At 37.8% G+C, this 20,725-nt stretch overlaps 3 protein-coding genes, 1 non-coding gene and 1 pseudogene across 6 annotated transcripts; 2 read left to right on the top strand and 3 right to left on the bottom strand.

The window, feature by feature from the left end:
• Positions 1-1,596: 1,596 nt before the first annotated feature.
• LIP2 (lipoyltransferase 2) lies at positions 1,597-3,643 on the bottom strand. Of its 2 annotated transcripts, XM_086229294.1 has the most exons (3): positions 3,381-3,643; positions 1,882-2,623; positions 1,597-1,663 (listed from the first exon to the last, which is right to left on the bottom strand). In XM_086229294.1, the coding sequence occupies exon 2, from the start codon at positions 2,618-2,620 to the stop codon at positions 1,913-1,915; it is 708 nt and encodes a 235-aa protein (XP_086085420.1). In that variant the 5' UTR covers positions 2,621-2,623; positions 3,381-3,643; the 3' UTR covers positions 1,597-1,663; positions 1,882-1,912. The 2 variants fall into 2 exon arrangements, with proteins under 2 accessions (XP_086085420.1, XP_086085419.1); XM_086229293.1 differs by lacking the exon at positions 1,597-1,663 and having other exon boundaries at positions 1,737-2,623.
• Positions 3,644-4,085: 442 nt separating this feature from the next.
• On the bottom strand, positions 4,086-8,422 carry LOC147296064 (selenoprotein O). Its single transcript, XM_086230045.1, has 8 exons — positions 7,984-8,422; positions 7,449-7,558; positions 7,292-7,348; positions 6,901-7,200; positions 6,174-6,421; positions 5,101-5,407; positions 4,731-5,004; positions 4,086-4,545 (listed from the first exon to the last, which is right to left on the bottom strand). Exons 1-8 carry the CDS (start codon positions 8,407-8,409, stop codon positions 4,291-4,293), a joined length of 1,977 nt encoding a protein of 658 aa, XP_086086171.1. The 5' UTR covers positions 8,410-8,422; the 3' UTR covers positions 4,086-4,290.
• Positions 8,423-10,683: 2,261 nt separating this feature from the next.
• TRNAT-AGU (transfer RNA threonine (anticodon AGU)) lies at positions 10,684-10,757 on the top strand. The gene has a single exon. It is a non-coding gene; the product is annotated as a tRNA-Thr (tRNA).
• Positions 10,758-13,650: 2,893 nt separating this feature from the next.
• Positions 13,651-16,079, top strand: LOC147296062 (ABC transporter C family member 2-like; annotated as a pseudogene). The gene is made up of 3 exons (XR_015119962.1): positions 13,651-14,222; positions 15,069-15,183; positions 15,379-16,079. The product of XR_015119962.1 is annotated as an ABC transporter C family member 2-like (transcript).
• Positions 16,080-16,652: 573 nt separating this feature from the next.
• LOC147296061 (putative disease resistance protein At4g27220) lies at positions 16,653-20,716 on the bottom strand. The gene is made up of 3 exons (XM_086252248.1): positions 20,576-20,716; positions 17,304-20,446; positions 16,653-16,882 (listed from the first exon to the last, which is right to left on the bottom strand). The coding sequence occupies exons 2-3, from the start codon at positions 20,444-20,446 to the stop codon at positions 16,858-16,860; spliced, it is 3,168 nt and encodes a 1,055-aa protein (XP_086108374.1). The 5' UTR covers positions 20,576-20,716; the 3' UTR covers positions 16,653-16,857.
• Positions 20,717-20,725: the final 9 nt, after the last annotated feature.

Here is a 20,725-nt window from a genome sequence, read left to right as displayed (position 1 = left end):
ATCCTTTGTTTTGTTTAATACCCAATTAGTATTCTATATTTAAGTGGTAACAAACACAGCTAAAGTTGGCTGGGTAAGCTTGCTTTCCAAACGTGAAGTACCCATCATAATCTTCTAGTTCTAGGAAACTGTCCTCTTCGTTCCACTTTTAGGTTTCACAATCTTCTTTCCTTCATATTATTATACATTATACCCCTCCAATTTGGCACTGGTTGCATATCATAAGGCTAAAAAACTGTGTAATTTGTACAGGAAGTGTATATAACTCTTTCGCACATGCATCATTACATAATAGTAGATTCACGTAAAAGTTATATACAAATATACTCCGTGATAATGATTTTTCGAGTTTTACCACAATGAAAGTTCTACTGGCTTTCCTGCTTCAAAGAAAGTCCTCATTTCAGACTTGCATTATATTTTAGGTTTTTCTTTCCTCCTGAAACCACTTGTTTTTCCTTGGTTCAGAAATGGTTTGAAAAGAGAACATAGATTTTTAATTTTTAGCAATAAGAAGATATTTCAATATTATGTATCAATCTGCCCAAGTCCCATCACGCATATGGAAATGATAATTTTCTATATAGCAGGATTTTTTCTATTAAATTATGTGATTCGCATCTATACTACAGTCAGCTCTAGTTAATCCACTTGGGATCAGAAGGTTGCCAATCTATACTCAGTTTATAATAGTAGGAAGAGTTGTGTGGTATTATTGAGCATGTGCTATTGTGTTTACCACTTTTTTTCCTTATTTGCTATTAATATTTTTATGTCATTCTCTTGTTTAATGCTATATTGCTATTGTAGTTTTTATTAAAAATTATTTTAATAATTGTATTTTCTTTCCAGGCACGTCATGGCTGACAGCTACAGTTCACAATAACAACTCATGTTTAGTGATAGAAGTCAATTAGTCAAGGAGATTGCAGAAGGAAATTATAGTTATTGTATCACAAGATCTGGTCAAGGAACTCCTGAAAGTTATTTGAATAAATTTGTTGAAGTTTTCTTTGAAGGATTTCCATTCCCTTGATTCACAAGTACATGTGGATTAAAGAATCTTTCAGCAGAGGAAAGCATGTGGTCTATGTCAGCAGGACCATGATAGAGCACAGTGCTCACATCTAGCCTCTTTGATTAAAGGACTAACTGATGTAACTGTAGACTGAATCCAGAAGGTCATGGTATTCCTTTTCTCTTAAAAAAAAAAAAAAAAACTATTGAAAACAGGGCAACACCCCAGTACACAAGAGGCAAACATGCAACTGGGAAGTGCTTGGTTTTCTAATCAAACATGTTATCTTTGACTAGGGGCTGAAAGGATTTTCAGGTCACAGGCTGCTCCATGTGAGAAATTGATACCATATTACTGTTAGTCTGATAGTCCTAAGATCAACACCATACATTTGAATTTCAAATAGCAATTTTCACAAGTTACTGTCCTATAGTTTTACAGAACAACTTTAAAAGTAGAATACCAGCTAAATAATCAACTAAGAAACAAGAACTGAAATTTTTGAAAAAAAATGGTCTTTTTATTGTATGTCATGCTTACAATGCTTTTGCTGTGTAATTTTCTTTACATTTTGGGCTGTTTAATGTCCTGTCCTCCCCAAAGGTTCAGCATATACTGACAACTTTTGCAGGTTCCCAGTCCCATCTAGGAAAACCAATTTCAGAGCTGGATTCATCCAATATTCATATACAGTTATACATAACTAGGATTTCTAAACTTGATTTAACTTGGCTGATAACAATATAGAATTAATTACCAGTTTTCCTCATTACTTGTCATATAAAAATTACAATATACAAATTCAGCAATTTTCATCAAACTGATCTTAAAAAACAAAATTGATGAAAGAGTACAAAGCTTACATAGTTTATTCATTGGTATACATTATATATCTCATTTGATTTCCCCATTGTCTGAAAATATTGCAGGAGTCTCCTTCCATAGAACATTATCATAACCAAATAGTCTTGCAAAACAAGAAACCAACTGGTCCTGAATTACTTCTTCTGTAGGAAGCACCAAGTCTGTCTCCCTTCTCAATGATGTAACTTCTTTATCCGCAAGACCACAAGGCACAATATGCTTAAAATAGTTCAAATCTGGATCAATGTTGAATGCCAATCCATGAGAGGCGACTCCATATGAAATCCGTACGCCAATTGCACCAATTTTCCTCTCTCCAACCCAAACCCCAGTTTCGCCTGTTTGTCCAGCACGGGCTTTCACGCCATACTGAGATGCCAATTCAATCATAGTTAACTCAAGTTTCTCCACATATTTCCGAGCACCAAGCCCAATATCCCGAAGAGAAACAATGGGATATAAGATGGCTTGATGTGGACCATGAAATGTAATGTCTCCTCCCCTTTGTGTGTAGTGCAGTTCAGCTCCTATTCTTTTAATGTAAGACTCAGGAATCAATAAATTGTGATAAGTTTGACGTTTTCCGAGGGTATATGTAGGTGGATGTTGCAGGGACAGGAGAGTATCTGAAATCATATGAATTTTTCTATCAGAGACCAACTTTTCCTGCAGCTTAAGTGCATCCAGATAGTTGATAGTGCCCATTTTCCAGACCTCAAGATTTCGTGGAACTCTCATTCCCTGCAGGCCTCAGCATAATTAATTGTACATCTTTGTTTACCATCACATGGAATTATCTCATATTATTGTGTTCAGATCACATGATGTCCACTGCCTTCTATAGACTTTAAAGAAATGATTAGCATGCTACAACTTCATGCATCAAAAACCGAGAGAACCGTAAGGTCACTCAATACAAATGTTAATCATTCCAAGTTACAGCATGATATAAGTTGATAAGAATTTCAACTATCATGTATAATATGAACAACCATTAGAAAAGCTTCATCAAATTGACCAAAGAAAATTGTAAAGACAATATTTTTAGACAATATCAATTTGAGAACAATCGTCGACTACGCATATTGTAAGATACTTGAGAATTACAACATGTATTACTTGAAGGCTTGATATTATATTATGGAAAGCAGAGAAAGAACTAACCAGAACCACCACATCTACAGCTATAATGTATTCTGTTGGCTTCTTGATACCATTTACAGATAGACCAAATTTTGTTTACAGGGCATACCATGCAGCTCAATTAGAATAGAGCTACAATCAAAATAGCAAATGGAATGAACCCATTGTGCCTCAAGACTATCATTGAGGCATTTGAGCAAACAGTTAATGGGCATATAATGTTAGGCATGAACTCATAGATAGAGATAAGCTAAAGATTCAAAAATAAACCACTCATACTACCACATTTCAGGAAAGGGAAAAACTTAAAGAAAACAAATAGAGATTCTTAGGAAAACAGTCAGTAGATGCATACCGATAGATACCAAACCACCACACCACAGATGAGAGAGAGCAATGAAGGCAAAGCTCAAGGTTCCGAGCGACCGAGTCCTTGCTGGCTCTAACAGCGCTCCGCTCAATCTTTTACAGTGGAACGCACCGTTTTGTATATACCATTCATTTCTTTTTTCATTTTTCTTTTTGGTTTTCACTCTTTTCTTGCAAACCAATCACTCTTGACTTGCTGGCTCATACATGCAAACTTCTTGTTCCAAGTAATTTTTCAGTGACAGTGTTCTACTTCTAGGCAATAATCCATTCGGATTTGCTTAATCTTATGTATTTAATTCATGGGATTTATCTTTTATCTTTTATCTTTTTTTGTTTTTTTGTTTTTTGTTTTGGTTGAAAGCATATCTTTTACCTATTACCTAATAGAAATTAGACAACAAAAAAAAAACGTTTCAATTAAACACAAGCTCTGTTTCAAACATGTAAGAAGGACCCCCACATAATAGTGAAACCCACCACCTACATACATGAAATGAAAGAGAAATTGTACACATGCAATCATCTTTCCACCATTGAAAGAGATAAGCAGAGCTTGATCCAGTCAAAGTCGGTCAATCTTTCAGCAACAAATACGAAATGTGAAATGTTCATGCCATTTTTCTTTTTCGTGCCTAGGTACAGGTTGTAATATGTTTCAAGTATCTATCCTTTCTTTAAGCTGTTATGCTTTTTCTTTGATGCATTTCTTTAACCTGTTTTAAATGCATACAGAAACAAGAATCATACAACATTGCCACTTTTTTCCATTGTTGGATGGAAAAAAACTGAATTTGACTATTATATACGACAAATTACTATGACCAAAGATAAACTGTTGGGAAAAAAAGGTCTCTTTTTTGTCATCTATATAACATCATGATCACATAAACAACTCATGAAGAGCAAGAAAGCATGCAAACTCCAGGCCGATAAGCCCATGCAGGGGGCAAGCGAGCATATTTTTCCATTCCCGGTTGATCATCATATGGCCGTTCCATTACTTTGAGCACCCTTCGAACCTCTCCAAAATCCCCTTGTTCAGCTGCATCAATGGCACTCTGGCATAAATAGTTTCTGAGAATATATTTAGGGTTCACCGCATTCATTGAGGCCTTCCTCTCCTCATCTGGGATGCCACTAGTGGCCAGCTGCACAAGCAAAAAACACATTGTGTGAGAAAATTAAATATGACAATGTCATAATCTTTGCTTTTAACAGTACATGGAGCAATTTGATAAGCTTACTAATATTCTGAGTGAAACATCATTTTTTGGTATCAAACTAATATACTTTTAGAATATGGGAGTCATATGAAAACCAGAGTTCATTGTACCTCCTCTATGTAGGTTGTCACCCAGCTGATCCATGCCTCCTTCCGCTCCTTCCCAATATCTAATAGAACAGCCTTTAGTGGGTTCAACAACTCCTCTTCTGGGATGCTGGGATCAGCTTTGATATTGGACAGTAACCGAAAAAAATTCGTGTAATCCACTTTGTCAACAGCCATATTATTAAGAAGTCTACTGATCAACTGTTTATTGTACTTGGGGAGACCAAGTTTTTTGGTCATTATAGCTTGATAATCATCCATGAATTTTGTTCCATATCTATAACAAATCCAAAAACAAACAAAAAATTGTTTAATGAACTTCCAATTAAAGTTATATTATAATCAGGAAGAAAGGAGTAGGAATCGCAACTACCTTTCCATTGCATAGTTTGCCTCCTTATCATTTATCAACTGAGCAGCTGACAGAGTTCTGGTGAATTGTGCAACATTCCATAAGCCAATATCAGGCTGATTTGCAAAACAATATCTCCTCCCAGGAAGATCCGTGGTATTTGGAGTGTAACTTGGATCAAATGCATCCAGAAATCCAAAAGGACCATAATCAATGGTGAGACCCAAAATGCTCATATTGTCAGTGTTCAACACACCATGAGTAAAACCAACCCCCTGCCATCTGGCAACCAAAGAAGCAGTTCGCTCAGCAACCTCCACTGTCCAAGCTGTTAAAAGGTCATCATGGGAGCAAAAGGACAGCAAAAGAGTTAATGAAGTATTTCCATGTGGAACAATTCTATCAGAAACTCCTTTTGGAGGAGCCAGTAAGGGTAGATAAGAGAAAAAAACCAAGTTTCAGCATAATGAGAGATACTGGCCAAAAGGAAAGGGAGGTTACCAATCTCTAGCAATCACATCAGACACACATCTAGCACTTACGTACAAGATACATAAAAAGCTAGTGAAATAATAAGATGCTACCTGAGAAACATGCTGCAACATCGACCACAATATCAACGCCAGACATTCAATTGGACTCACATGCATGAAGCAAATGTATGGATGCAACTTTAGAACTATATATTACATCCCTAATAGAATTAATTTTTAAAATAAGCTGAAGAAGCCGATTGCATCATAATTAGACCAAAAGGTACACTGCACATAGAAGATATGCAATCCCATCTTAATCACTTTCCAGACCAATGTGGTAGGTCACCACACTACTAACATGATCAGAAACACGAAACTTCCCAGAACACTACTGTATCAAGTAGCACTCTACAACTGCCAACTGGGTGCATCAAACGGGTGTCTGAATTTTAAGAATTTCTAGATAGGAAAAAAAGAGAAGTAAGTGAACTACTATAATTGAGATAAGACCACAGGAAAGCACAAGACCAGAAAGTTATGACCTGTAAACTTATACTGCATGAACAATATTTATACCACTAGCACCAACACCTTTACTCTATTAGGGAAAATGATTACCTGCATACTTGTTAGATGTCAGATCAACAACTGAATGTTCTTCGTTGCCTGTGTTGAAAGATAAACTGTCACTTCTACTCATGTTCTCTATATGAGGGAAGTGATTCCTAATGGCATAGTCTGCAAGAGTACGAACAATTGCAAGGTCCTCTTTTTCTCTAGAGGCATGTATTTGGTATGACCCAAAGCGCAGAAAGGACTGAGAAACCCTGCAAACAATTGCACCAGGCTCCTCCTTTGGATTTCCACTGCATATGAAGATATACCTTTTGTTAAGAAGAAATTGAGGAACATATATTTCTAACTAAAACAAGGACATTTAGGAGGTCCTGACTCCAAGATTACAGTTTCAATAGCAACAAACTTCCTGGTAAAGTTTACCCTTTAACTCACCTATCTTTTAGGATGAGCAAGATCTTGGTATTTTAGCATATGATCCAACCAAGGATGTTAAAATATTTGAAAAAACAAAGAGATATCATCTCAAAAGAATTATTAATAATGAAACCTTGAACTTATGCACTGACTTCAAAAACAGCAAATTCATGGTTAAGATATATATCCTCGATATTTATAGGACAAAACAAAATATGCCATTCTCAGTAAATCTTCTTCAAGTTTACACATTTAGATACACAGAAGCAAAAAAATTAAGTTATCAAGATGAGATACAGATCCAATTGTCAGGAAGCAAAATAGTCAACAAATTAAAGTTATGCTGACGTACTCATAAAACATGTCGCGCGTGACATATTTTCCTGTTGTCACAAGACAGAGAGCACGAGTAGTTGGAATTCCAAGACTATGCATTGCTTCACTGCAAAGGAATTCCCTAATGCTACTACGAAGCACAGCAAGGCCATCTGCAAACCGGCTGTAAGGAGTTTTTCCAGCACCTTTAAGCTGCAGTTCCCACCTTTCAGATTTAGAATTAAGAACCTCCCCAAGAGTAATTGCCCGGCCATCTCCCAATTGTCCAGCCCACATGCCAAATTGATGCCCTCCGTAGCATTGAGCATAGGGCAACCTGTATAAATAAAAGGTCATCCAGGCTATATGAAAATTGACAACAGGCTGAAAAGTGAGCCTCATAACATAATATTTGGAGAAAAACTTACGATCCTACTAAAGGAGACGCCCCAGAGAATAAAAGAGGGAAATCTGGCCTTTCCAATCTGTAACTCCACGACAACTTGTCAAATTAGTCCCATGAAACATGATACACCACACATGCAAAACAAATGTACCCATGCATCATTAGTCAAAGTTACTCACTCTTCAGGATCCAAATCAAGCAGCTTGGAAACTGATTCTGACCAGGCAACGAGCTGAGGATTCTCAACTTCAGCAGACGGGGACACTTTTGTATAACAAGCATGCAAAACCTGATAATCAAAACCCAGAAAGCGTAACATAAACACCCCCTCTGCTAGTAAAAACTCAATGTGTAGCTCTAAGCAAGAGATCATAACACAATCAATCCTATCAATGCCACAGTTCCATAGCTAAGAGAACTTATGCGAGCCTAATGACGAACTCAACTAATAACACACAACCCATAAAAGCGGATTTCTTTTGGTCACTTAGCCATTCCTCGATTAAAAGTAGTACAATTTTCTAAGTAGTTATGCCTAAATTTAGCAACTTTTCCGATTTTGGGACGAAAGAAAAGCGCAAGTGAAAGCCTTTCAACTAGTACACAAAGACATGCCATACATACACAACTTTTGTTTCCTCTTCCTCCACTTTCCCAAGAACCAAACAGAACATAAGCCAGCAAAATAAAATAGAAAAAGAAAAAAAAACTAACCTCTCGAGGAATCGTATCAGTCCGTGGATCACCAGGCAACTCTCTGACAAACGAGTTGTCCCAATTCAGATCTTCAAGCTTCAACCTAACCCTCTGGGTGTTATTTACACCATTATTTCCAGTTTTATTATTAGGTTGATCCTGGGCGTCGGCGAGCAAGCTCTGGTTCTGCAAATCGTGCGTTACGGAGTCGACGGACACGGTAGCCTCCGGTGGGGGTGAGTCCATGGGAACTTTTTGGCTACGGTCGGAGCTGACGTTGCATGCGAGGAGGGGGAGTCCGGGACTTTTGAAGGGCTTGGAGGCGTAAAATTGGAATTTTGAAGGGCGACGGCGGAAGTGGAAGGCGGTTGTGAGAGAGAGGTGAGGGAGGGGAAGTGAAGAGAGTGAGGAGGCTTTGGAAGACAAATGCGAAAGGATTTGCATTATTTCTCTCCGACTTTCGTCTATCTAAATAATTTCGTGGGTTGCTTAAAACTTAAGAGTACGTTTCGGTCAAAATAATAATAATAATAATTAAATAAAAAAAAGATATGCGTCTTTGACTGTGTTGATTTCTTTTTTATTAACACAAAAAGGCGTTGTAAATTTATCACGCATTAAAAATATTTTTTCAATTACTAAATCTAGAATTATTGACAAATTTTCAAAAACTAGCTGCAATTAATGCCAATCTGCATATATTAATATGGGAAGAGCTAAATTAAATGAAGCATGCATTCCGTGAAGTCAATTTTTGAAAAATGAGAGAGTTGTAGAGCTTTTTTTTTTTTTATATACAAAATTATAATTTTAGTACATGTAATTTGGGGAAAGCTCTATTTAGAAGCTGCATGATTGTAATAGTTATCTTAGACAAATTTAGAATTTATTATTTAGAAGAAAATATCTAAAAATTGATAAGATGAGATACAATACACTTTCTAGGACATATCCAATTCGGATCACATTGCACATTCTAGTTAGTATAAGTCTTCGTTTTGTTATTTGGAATTGTATTAAGCTATGTTTGATATAGAAATTTAGAGAAATTTTAAATGGACTTGTATTTGCTCACTAAACCGCAACAAACTTTTTTAAACATATAGAAAGAAAAAAGTAGGCCCCATTTGCAAGAATCAAGGGCATTTCCCCACTAACATGCATTAGAGACGTTTCTTCGTTCCCCCGCATCCGGTGGCATGTTTTATATTTGTATGGATCTAAAGCGTTTCTTTGTTTCTATAAATTTAACGTGTTTCTCTATTTATATAAATTCGAAGTGTTTCCCTGATTTTATGGATTCAGAGCGTTTCTTTTTGCGCGCTTATTTGACTCTTTTACGTTTGCATGCATTCGGGGCATTTTTCGTTCACACACATTCGGTACGTTTCCTTGTTCGTATGCATCCGGGGTGTTTTACCGCCCACGCGCATTTGGAGAGATTCCCCTATGCGCAATCTCCATCTAAAATTCTGGTCCAAATCGAGTTTTAAAATGGATCAATGGAGTCCAACCCAACCCAATAAAGAAGATCTAGCTCCCAACTGACATAAGGATGGGCCAGCTAATTGTAAAGCCCAAAGGCCCAGCCCAGCGTAAGTAACCGACATTAGGATGGGCCAGCCAATCGTCAAGCCCAAAGGCCCAGTCCAGCGTAAGTAACCGACATTAGGATGGGTCAGCCAATCGTCAAGCCCAAAGGCCCAACCTAGTGTAAACAACTGACATTATGAGGCGATGCGTAAATATTACGCAGATTTACGCACCGCCGCATCTATTATAAATTAAAAACCATCTCTATTAAAATGGTCACCTCAACTCTCTATTCATTCACTCACACACACAGCCACAAATCTCTCAGAGTCAGTCATGGGTCAGAGTCTCTCAGTCCTCCCTCTGACTCTCTCTCTCTCTTTCTATTTCCTCCGGTCAGTCTCTGACGAAGACTCCCTTCATTCCATTCCAAGAGGAGGAAGATAATAGGTCTTTCCCATTCCGGTGGCATTCCCATTCCTCGACTCCCTAGAAAGAAACCCTAATTTCGACCGGGTTAGCATAGTTTCCCTCCTTATCGTTCTTCATTGTGTTCTTTGGGAAATTTTTCTTTTTGTTTGATTTTACTTTGTTTTTTGTTCTGTTTTCGGGTGCGAAGGTGGTTGGTTGTTGGTGGTTCGGTGAGGTGAGGTGATCGACTATCGAAATTGGCCAAGTATTCCCCTGTACAATGCCTCTACTCCACCACCAGTCCACCGCCTTTTCCATTCTCATAGCCATTCGCAGTCCTCAACCCAAACTCAAGCTCCCGCCAGAAACCCTAATTCGGACAAAGCCTCTTTTGTTCCAAGGTTCCTTCTGGTTTATTTTCGCTGTTTTGTTTTATGGAACTTTTTATATCTTTCTGTCTGATTTTTTTTTTTTTTTGGGTGGTTGGTTGTTCGAGGATTGGCTGACATTCAACGACTGCCCAGTTAAGTGATCGAAATCGGCCAAGCACGAAGACTCCGACCCAGACATGCAGTGACGCAAGGGCTTGAAAAGAGGAGGGAAGTCACCACTCATGGGCTAAAAAAGGTAATGGAATTCTGTTCAGATAGATAGAGCTCTCCTCCCTCTCTCTTTGCTTTCATGGATGATTTATTTTTTTCATGAAAAAAGTTGACATGTGTCTCCTTATCTTATGCGTTACAGTGTTACACCCATATATCATACATACAATATGCTCTCGTAGCTCAGTTGGTTAGAGCACCCGTTTAGTAAGCGGGAGGTCTTGAGTTCGACTCTCAACGAGAGCAAACCAAAACTACTTCATTACTCGCTTATTCCTTTTATTGTTTTGCATTTAATCAAATGAAAGTAAAACGACTCATAATACTGAGTACAATGACTTATGCAGACTATAATGACTAGATGGAGCTGACTGAAGAATTGTTGAGTGGTAAGGCAGCATTGATGCATGTCTCCAACATGTGCTCTTAGAAAATTCTATCTTGCTGCTAGTTCCTCTGCTACATTGTACATACTTCCCATGTTAATTGTGGCTGTGACTGCTGATAAAAGTTTTCAGGTAAAACTACCACAGGTTTTATACCTGACATTTTCTCATTCAATTTTTATGTGTCCAACTTATTGCGTGTTTCCTTAAATGGTTTAGCTTTGCCATGCAGATTGTAAGCTGAAATTCCCAAAGGAAGTTGAGGCTAAGGATCTCATTTGCAAGCTCCTTTGCAATGTTGAGCATAGACGCGAAGGAACTAATTAAATAAATAAAAGCTAGTGAAGCATGAACTCTCTCTCTCTCTCTCTCACGAGGGGTGGTACCAAAGGAGCTCTTAAATAGCTGATTTACTTTCATAAGGTATTTAATTGGGACATTTCCCACTGTAACTCACTTGCCTCAGAAAGTGCTAAGAACAACATTTACTCATCACTGTATGGATGCTTGCCATCATTGTCAGTTGATGTTTCTTTCTTTTTCCTATTCTCCTTCTAATATGTACGAATTTACACTGCTTCAAATTCGTGATAATGTTCAGGTACTTTGCTTTATTGGAGATGTTTTTCTCCTCCATGATACAAATGGCTTGGCAATTGTGGACCAGAGGTAGGACGCTTTTCTATTTGTTTTCCAGGCCGGTGAGTACTTTTTTGATATATTCCCCCTTTACTTTTTTGCCTTTCTTTTTTTCTTTAAATTTTTCTGATCTTCCTTTTATGTACTTAGAACAGGTTATTCGGTAATTATATGATTTTCAGTTTAAACAGATGATGCCCTCATTGATGAATTATTTTGCTTGTGAATTTTTCCCAGTTCATTCATTCTTTGAAAGACATTGGTAAATATCATAACATGTGTAGGGAACTTAGGTGGCCAAACTATGAAGAGATAGACGACCTCGAGTAATTTTGTATTCACTTTTTTCTTTTAAGTTGATTTTCCAATTTAAAATTCATTGAATTAATTCGTCTAGAGTTTAGTTTCGTGAAGAAAGCTTCTAAATGTACCTGAGAATTTAGTCAGTTTAGTTATTAGTTAGTACAGCCGAATAAAAAAAGCCTGCATCTAAAAGTATGGTCCAAATGAAGTTTTAAAATGGATCAGTGGAGCCCAACCTGGCTCAATAAAAATCCAACTCAACGGACATTAGGAGTGGGCCAAGGATTTGTGAAGCCGAAATCGTAAAGCCTAGCGTAGAACTAACGCTAACGGTAACCGACATTAGGAGTCGGTGCGTAAAATTCACGCACCGCCTTAGTCTCTAAAATAAAATAACGATCACCACCATTCACTATTACTCGTTCACTCATCACACACACAGTCACAGACCTCTGAGTCTGAGAGATAGTCTCAGTCCTCCCTCGATGATTCTCAGTCGAAGAGATGAAGAGAAAACCTTCTCATCTTCTTCTCTCCAGTCAGTCTCCGACTGTATACTCCCAATGCCTCCTTTCCATTCAATTCCCATTCCCATTCCCATTCCCTGTAGGATGCCCCCACTCCAGCACCGCCTTGCCCAGTCGCATTCCGCCTTAAACCCTAATCCTGACCACGCCTTCTCCGTGCCACTCGACGACGGCCGAATAGCTGATCGAAATTATTGGTCAATTTAATTAGCCACTTTATTTCTCTCTCTCTCTCTCTCTCTCTCTCTCTCTCTCTCTAACTCTTAACTCTTTCTCTCTGTCGAGAACTTTAGTGTCTTAAAACAGAGATAAGGGAGGTGCTGTGATGAAATTAAGATAAGTACCATTCAAATGGGCTTGATAAGGATCCAATTGATATTGATTTCACTCCTCCCCCCTTCAGGTCTGTAAACTGTATTCATTGGTTATCAAATGTTCCCTCCTGAAACAACAGCTTGTTTGTTGGATAAGGTTAATCATTTCTATATCCTCTTTCTCAAACTTCTTTTAAACCAAGTACACGAGTCTGGATTTCATTGCTCATCTTTTCCGGTGGTATGCACTTACTATTTAAATGCCTTTTGTCCCATTTAAGGTGGAGTCTGTTGAGGAACTAATGGTGTTGTGAGAGACCTAGCTATTTCCTATTGGCCTTGCCATATAAACATCACAGGTTAACTATATAACATCACAGTCTTGGACATACTACCATTATCAAATTATGGCATCAGTCTAGTTGACTAAAAGTCTTGAAGTACTTTTGCCACATGTATATTGTGATGATATTCCTATTACATTTCTTGGTTTCAGGTATTGGGGACTCTGGAAAACTCTTGGAGATGGAATGTTACTCCATAAGTGAATATGTTTCTGGGACAAGTGCCTCAGCCCCTTTCAACTTTCATCTTGATTGGGATTGTGAGCACTATGTCCTTGTGGCCCATTATGCCCCTTTTGGTTTTGGTTTATGTAGCCTTTATATGCTATCAGGTATGTGAAATCATCCACTGATTTCATTTTTGACTTACTTTTGGGACTTGAACTTTCTATTTTCCTCATATCCTCTATTTTGTCCCTCTTGGAGTAGAGCATGGCCCGTGAAGTAATGTACTGGCCGGGAATCCATATGCAGATCCCCTGTTTATGCACAATTTGGAGAAGCACTGAATGGTATATCAACTATTTGTACTTATCAAGTTTATGATTGGATGACAGACATTAATGGAAATTCTGTGGACAACACTATCAGATTCACACTGGTGAACACGAGTGGAAGCCGCTAGCTTGAAATCCGTTTGGAAACATTGGGAGGCCTCATAATATGGTCTACTACCTTTGCTGTTATCCAGAATGGAAGGGCAGAGAACCAGCACATCCTCTATGGGTCTCCTTCTTAGTTATGCACTTAATATTACAACTTTAATGACTGGTGTGCTGAGACTTGCAAGCCTGGCTGAGAATAGCTTAAATGCTGTTGATTGGTTTGGTACATATATAGGTTTGCCTTCAGAGGCTCCAGCTATAATTGAAAGCAACTGGCCCCCTCCAGGATGGCCTTCATCTGGATCCATCAAGTTTGAGGATGTTGTTCTATGTTATAGACCAGAACTAGCTCCACTTTTGCATGAGTTGTCTTTTGCTATTTCTCCAAGTGCCAAGTACAGAATTGTTGGAAGGACTGTGGGCCAGGGAAGTCCATCTTGCTGAATGCTTTAGTTTGGATTGCTGAATTAGAAAGAGGGAGAAATTTGATTGATGATTTGTGCGATATCGCTAAGTTTGGACTAACAGATCTACGGAAAGTTCTTGGTATTATACCACAGTCGGCAGTTTTTTTTCAGGTACAATCAATTCTAGTCATTTTTTTAGTTGGGATTTAGTTGATTTTGTTGTTTATCCTTTTCTTTGATTAAGATGTGGTGATGCAGTAGTCAAGATCCAGTAATTTCACAAATAATTACAGTAAGGAGGAATTATTGTAGGAACACTAAATCATAGATCTCCGGGTACAAGAGCCTGAGCTCTCAGGTTTGATTTTCATTCAATAGTTTCTGGGCTAAAAACAATTAGTGGACTGATCCAACTGCTTAGAAGTCCTAGATACTCTTGCATCATATGCACATGCATTTTTGGTGATCATGTTTGATGTGTTTTTTTTGTCATATATGTTGGTCTTTAATGGGATTGAGTATCAATGAATTTCTATGATGCAATGGACTTCGCTTCCATATTTATCTTTTTCTGAACCTTTTTAAAGGAAATGCCTGAGAATGTTGCCTTCTGTATAAAGTATTGTAAAGAATAAGAAACAGAGAAATTTTATGATAATCAAGAAATCAGAAAAATTTACTTTGCAGTTAAAAGATGTCAAATCTTCCTCATTGTTTGGATGCTAGAAAAATGCATTATAAAGTCTCATGCAGTTAAAAGAGATGGGCGACCAATTTAAGTACTATAGCATTTTTTGCAACAGATAAGCGATAGATCCAAAATCTACTGACTGAAGGATGACGAGGGAAACCTCATGTAGTTCCTGGATGAGGAATGTTATGTGCAGTTGCTTCAGATACAATCATCCAATCCCAATTTTCCATGCACTGAATGCATGGCCCCGCCATGTGCAGTGCATGAATGGCCTAAATTGTGCAGATTGACAATAACTTCCTTCTTGGATTCATGTAAACAAAACTGCATTTCTTAAGTTTGTGTTGTGTGTTTTTGAAGAACATAATGATGCTGATGTCTGGGAAGCTTTAAAGAGGGCACATTTGAAGGATGCCATCAGGAGCTAGGAATTCATTAGGGTTAGATGCTGAGGTACAGGTCAACTTTGCTTTACTTGATGTCTATTGATTTGGGTATGAATGTGAATAGGCTCTTCCTCATTGATAGGCCATTCAGGGGTAATAATTGAAGTCATATATTCAGCAGTCCGTTTGGTTTGGACTGCCTCATTGATACCCTAATTACACTATATATTCTCTAACGTAACCTTCCTTGTGATATGTCAAGGTCTCGGAGGCGGGGAAAAATTTTAGTGTTGAACAGCAGCACTATTAATTCTTGCTTGAGCGGAGATAAAAAATACTTGTTCTTGATAAAGCAACTGCAGCTGTTGATGTCAGAATTGATGCTAACTATTCGTGAATAATTTAGATCATGTACAATGCTCATTTTTGCAAATCCTTCTGCTGGACGCTGGTAGGGTATGCTTCAATTCAGAGTTGTTCAAGCTCACTATTTCCTTTTCTGTTGATGTCCTAGGAGGAATGAAGAGATTATGAACTTTTCTCTTGGGGATCCAACGATCCGTAGTGCAGTGCAAATGTGAATCTTGGGGATCTGCATGTGATTTCAATTCATTCCTGTGTTGATAGCAAAAATTATGTGTTTCCCAGGTCCCATAATAAGATACTCCAGAGCACCTGCTGTCAAATGAAGGAAACTTTTTCTCTAAAATGGTCCAAAGTAGAGGCTCGGCAAATGCTCAATATATATTTACAAAGCTTGGTACTTGGAGGGAAAGGTGAAATCGGGCCGGGGAGAGAAGTGAACAAGCAACTAGATGGACCGTCTAATCAGTAAATGTCCGTTTTGTTATTTGAAATTAGTTCAATTTTAATCTGGGTTTGATATATAAATTAAGAAAAATTCTAAATGAGCTCCTCATTTGCTCACTACAGTTAACCATCCTTTTAAAACAAAGTGGAGAGAACGACGAGGCCCCAAAAATACACCAGTGAGTCAGTGACCGGTCCATTAATACGAGACCATCTTTTTTTTTTTTTTTGTAAGTTTTAAGAAAAAAACAACTTGGTTTCTCTTTAGTTGTTAATATTGGAAGATCAAACCTTATGCATCGTAATCCTATTCATTATCCTACTTTTTCTCACAACTTGGGCTTCAACTTTTTGGTTATTCAAAGATATATAATATGTGATTATTCGGTTGTCAAATGTATATGTATTTGTATTGCATGCATATGTTACTTGGTTTTGATTTAGGGAGCCGCTATTTGCACTCTAAAAATGATTATTTGCACTCTTTGTGTGAGAGCATTAGTTTTTTAGTGCATTTATCATTTTCCTTGATTTATAAACGGGAAATTTTGAAAGGGAAACAAAAATAAATAAAGAGAAACTCTTCTAAAAGAACCAGATGACACTAATCTGCACTTGAAGATTATTGTCATTAAAATAATAAAAGTTCGTACATGCAATTTCCAAAATCAACATTGGAGGTAAATGCATGCATGATCCAAACACAAACAAACCAAAAACCACATAGATACATATAGAAACAGTCTTGTGAAGATTTTCTTCCTTTCCTTCTTTCTTTTTGGTACAGAGAATACCTTTTATTTCCACATAGCATACATATATATATATGTATATATGTATATATATTTACACACTTAAAAGCCAACTGAGGAATCTTCTTCTGGGACCATTGCAACTCTTCTTTTGCTTCTTCTCTTCACACCAGCTTCTTCTAGGAATTCCTCAGCCCCGACAACCTTTTAGTCAATTTGCAATATATAACGGAGGTAGTTACAAGTCAGCAAATTGCTTTAGTTTTTGCTCTCAAAACCAATTTAAGTGCCTTTGTAATGTTAACAATACAGTTTTCAAATTGGAAATAATGTATGGCAGAAATTTAAGCAAAAACTAAAATACAATATAAGAATAACTACTCAAGCTTCAGAATAAAAGATTGAATATGTGTAAATGTATCACAAGAACCCCTTTTTCAAATTTTCTTCCACTCATAACCTTTTTATATGTGTAATGTGTATTTATTAGAGTAGTAATGCATAACGAATTCACTTAGATGCAGACATCATGCTACTGTGTATATTTGATCTTTTTTTGTATCAAATGAAGTGACAATACAGAATAAAAAGAAAAAGACAAATGAAGTTTATGATACAGACATACCTTTTCCTCATAAAGAGCAAATGTTGTTCATTATTTATTTGGACTTGCATCTTGCTCTGGAAGTCAGGAGTAGAGGTTGAAAACTGGGGGCAGTCATGCACATGCAAGTGTTCCAATGCAGGGCACTCAAAACTAGCATTTTCAGGGTAGAAGTTTGTGATCTGTGGAAGACATTGCAATGCTAAGTTCTTCAATTGTGGAAAAGTGGTCTTGCTATTCATTGTTCCCTCGCTTGGCCCAATAATTTTGTCCAAGCTATGGCAATCCTCTACCCAAAGATCTTCCAATTGCAAAAGACATTGAGCTACGTCCGATGTGAAGAGATTTTTCAATTTCTTGCACTTGGAAACTATCATAGTTTTAAGATTATGGAAGATTGCATGCTGAGCAGGACCATTCCATATGTTGGTTAGATCTGGTAGATTGTCCAATTTCATCTCTCTCAATTTTCTCAAGACAATTTGTTCTTGGTTAAGCCCTTCAGGCTCAAACACATATTCCATATGAGTCAGACTTACAGCAAGTACTTCCAGATTTTGTAGTCTCTGCAACAAATTTGATGGAAGAAGTGGATTCACGAAACCATCACATTGTTCCACCTGCAACAACTTGAGATTGCCTAGAGACCCATGTGGTAATTCACCAACACATAACCCCTTCATGCAATGTAGGTGGGCAACACGTAACTCTTCCAACTTCTCGAAAACAGGTTTATTCGAAGCCCATGTTAATGTGTTCATCAAAGCTACTATCTGATAGCACTCTTGGACAAGGATAAACTTCAGTTCATGTAATTTCCCATGTTCATATTCCACAAGAATGTTATTTAATTCCCCACACTCTATGTAGATTAGTTTCTCTACTCTCTCCGTCACCACGCTGATAAACCAATCCGGCAAGGCATTGATTTCTCGGTCGAGGACCAATGCTCTTGAATGTGCAGAAGTAAGCTTTGATATATGCATATTCATGAACCTGGTGAACAGTTTTTTGCTGATACATATGTCAAATTTTACCCAATTTGGATGGAACCCAATATTTTTAGGTATGCATTCTGCATCAGATATGTCAACCTTCAAAATGTTTAAGTTTGACAAGCAAGTTAACTCATCAAAGCCCACATTAGTTTTTTCTTCTTCTCTTTCAACTTTATGCCCCCAGTCCCCAAAACTACCTTGCATGTATAGTTCTTCTAACCTAGACAACCTTGATATCACCTTGGATGGAATTGTCGCAATATTGTTACTCATAGTGAAGTCCAACATCCTTAGATTGGTCAAATGTCCTATTTCCTCTGGCAATTCCTCAAGAGCAGATTCTCTCATACTAAGAATCTCAAGTTTCTTCAGTTCTCCGAGTATGGATACATCCATTATTGACTGACAACGATCTAGAGACAACGTTTGGAGGTTGGTTAGGAGATTGAATGATGGGGGTAGTGATGAAATACTAGTACTGCTTAGGTCTAACACCATTAACGCATTTGGGCTTTGAAAAAAAACTTCTGGAATCTCCTCTATATCAGTATTTAATTGTAAGAGTAAAATCTCAAGTTTTGGACATACCAACTCTTCGGGAAGCTTGCGAATTTCATTCCCCATTAGGGAGATTGCAGAGTAGCCTTCAAGTGTATTCGTTGGCCAATTCTTTAATTCACAACCAGCTTTTACAAAGAACCCATGCCCGTCTTCAGATAATGCAATTGATATGGCCATATCTCGGATGACATCATGCATCCTTACACATCCATCCTGTTCACTATGCAAAAGCAAGCTAGAAGCTTTAAGATACTTGGCCACTGAATGTGCTGTGCCTCTAGCTTCTTGCATTGTGCAGGCATCTCGAAACAATCCTTTCCCGATCCCGTACTTTAACAAGTCTTCTATTTGGATATCACAGTCTTCTGGGAATAGACAACAAAGTAAGAAGCACGACTTGGCATCCTTGCCTTTCAAGTAATCATAGCTTAATTTTATACATTTGAACACATCTCCCTCATCTTCAAGGTTGGAAGTTTGGGACATCTCTAGTCGTCGAGCTGCTTCTTTCCATTCTTCGAGGTCCTTATCTCCAAGTGCTTTTGCAACAGCTATCAAAGCAATTGGGAGACCACCACATTCCTTAGCTACCTTCCTCGCTACATCATTGAAATTGGTTGATTCAAAGGACCTTCCTGCTCTTTTCATAAACAAGGTCCAAGAATCTTCTTCTGAGAGGATATTGAGAGGGATCTTGGCTTGGCTCTTCATGGTATGACAGACATTTGAGATCCTAGTGGTGAGTAGGACTTTGGATTTGCATCCTTGAAGCTCGATGTGTCCAGGAATTCCTATGCTAGACAAATTTATTGTCTTCCAAATGTCGTCCAAGATTATAAGGATCTTGTTTCCTCTCATTATCCTCTCCTTCAATCTACCTGCTCTTCCAATTTCTGTGTCCTCTTGCAATTTCAGGGCCAGCAAATCTGCAAGTTGGTCTTGAATTCTCAACACGCTCGGGTTTTGGGATACCACAGCCATAATCACATGATCAAAGAGCTTCTCTTTATGGGCTTGTACACCAACATGTTTTACCATGCTTGTTTTACCTATGCCCCCCATTCCGTAGACCCCAATGATGGTGACCTTATCATCTTTCAGTGCCTTCATGACCAGATCCATGCTTTGTCTTGTTGATTCAAATGCTTCAAAATCTTCTGTCAACATGGTGGACTCAATCCCAATGGGTCGGCGAACATGAATTGTAACTGTTTCAAACCTTCTCTCTTCTTTCAGCTGGTTTATCTCTAGTGTCTCCTTCACTGCTTTCTTGCCGAACCTATAACGGCATATCAAATTTGGACACCACTCACAAAGACACTGTTTACTTGCTTCAGCTTTTTCATTCAGTTTTCTCGCATCGGTTATGGCCTTTTCAGCATCCTTTAGCCATACCTGAACCTCAGACTTAACTTCTTCTCCATTCATTAGAGCCCCTTCCACGGATCGCTTATAATCATTCTGTATTGCCTCCAGTCTTTCAACTTGAACCTTAAGAGATTGTATTTTTCTTTTGTAGTGAAACATGTAACCCAACTCACGCCCCACTGGAGTCCATAACTTCTCACCAATACCCATTACGAACTCAACAATTTCCATAGCCATCTTTTATTTTTTATTCAAACACAAAAATACAAGTAAAACATAAATTAAAAAAGAGAAGAATGCTGTAAGATTTAGATTATAAAATACCTTCATAAACTGAGAAAAACAAAATTGGTTTAGGTGACTAACCTTGGAGCTTCTTCCTTAGCTTCAGCTGTAACAGACTTGGAGAATTATTGTGCCTTGGAAGAATGCCAGTGAGCTTGGTTTAGGCTTTGCTCCGTCTGTCTGATAATAGAAAAGATAGATGAAGGCTTTGCTTGGGTCGAGATTATAGAA

The sequence above is a fragment of the Dryas octopetala genome, chromosome 1 (genome assembly GCF_963921425.1).
Source record: "Dryas octopetala chromosome 1, drDryOcto1.1, whole genome shotgun sequence".
In the NCBI taxonomy this organism is placed as follows: domain Eukaryota; kingdom Viridiplantae; phylum Streptophyta; class Magnoliopsida; order Rosales; family Rosaceae; genus Dryas; species Dryas octopetala.
This window is presented reverse-complemented; position numbering and strand designations above follow the sequence as displayed.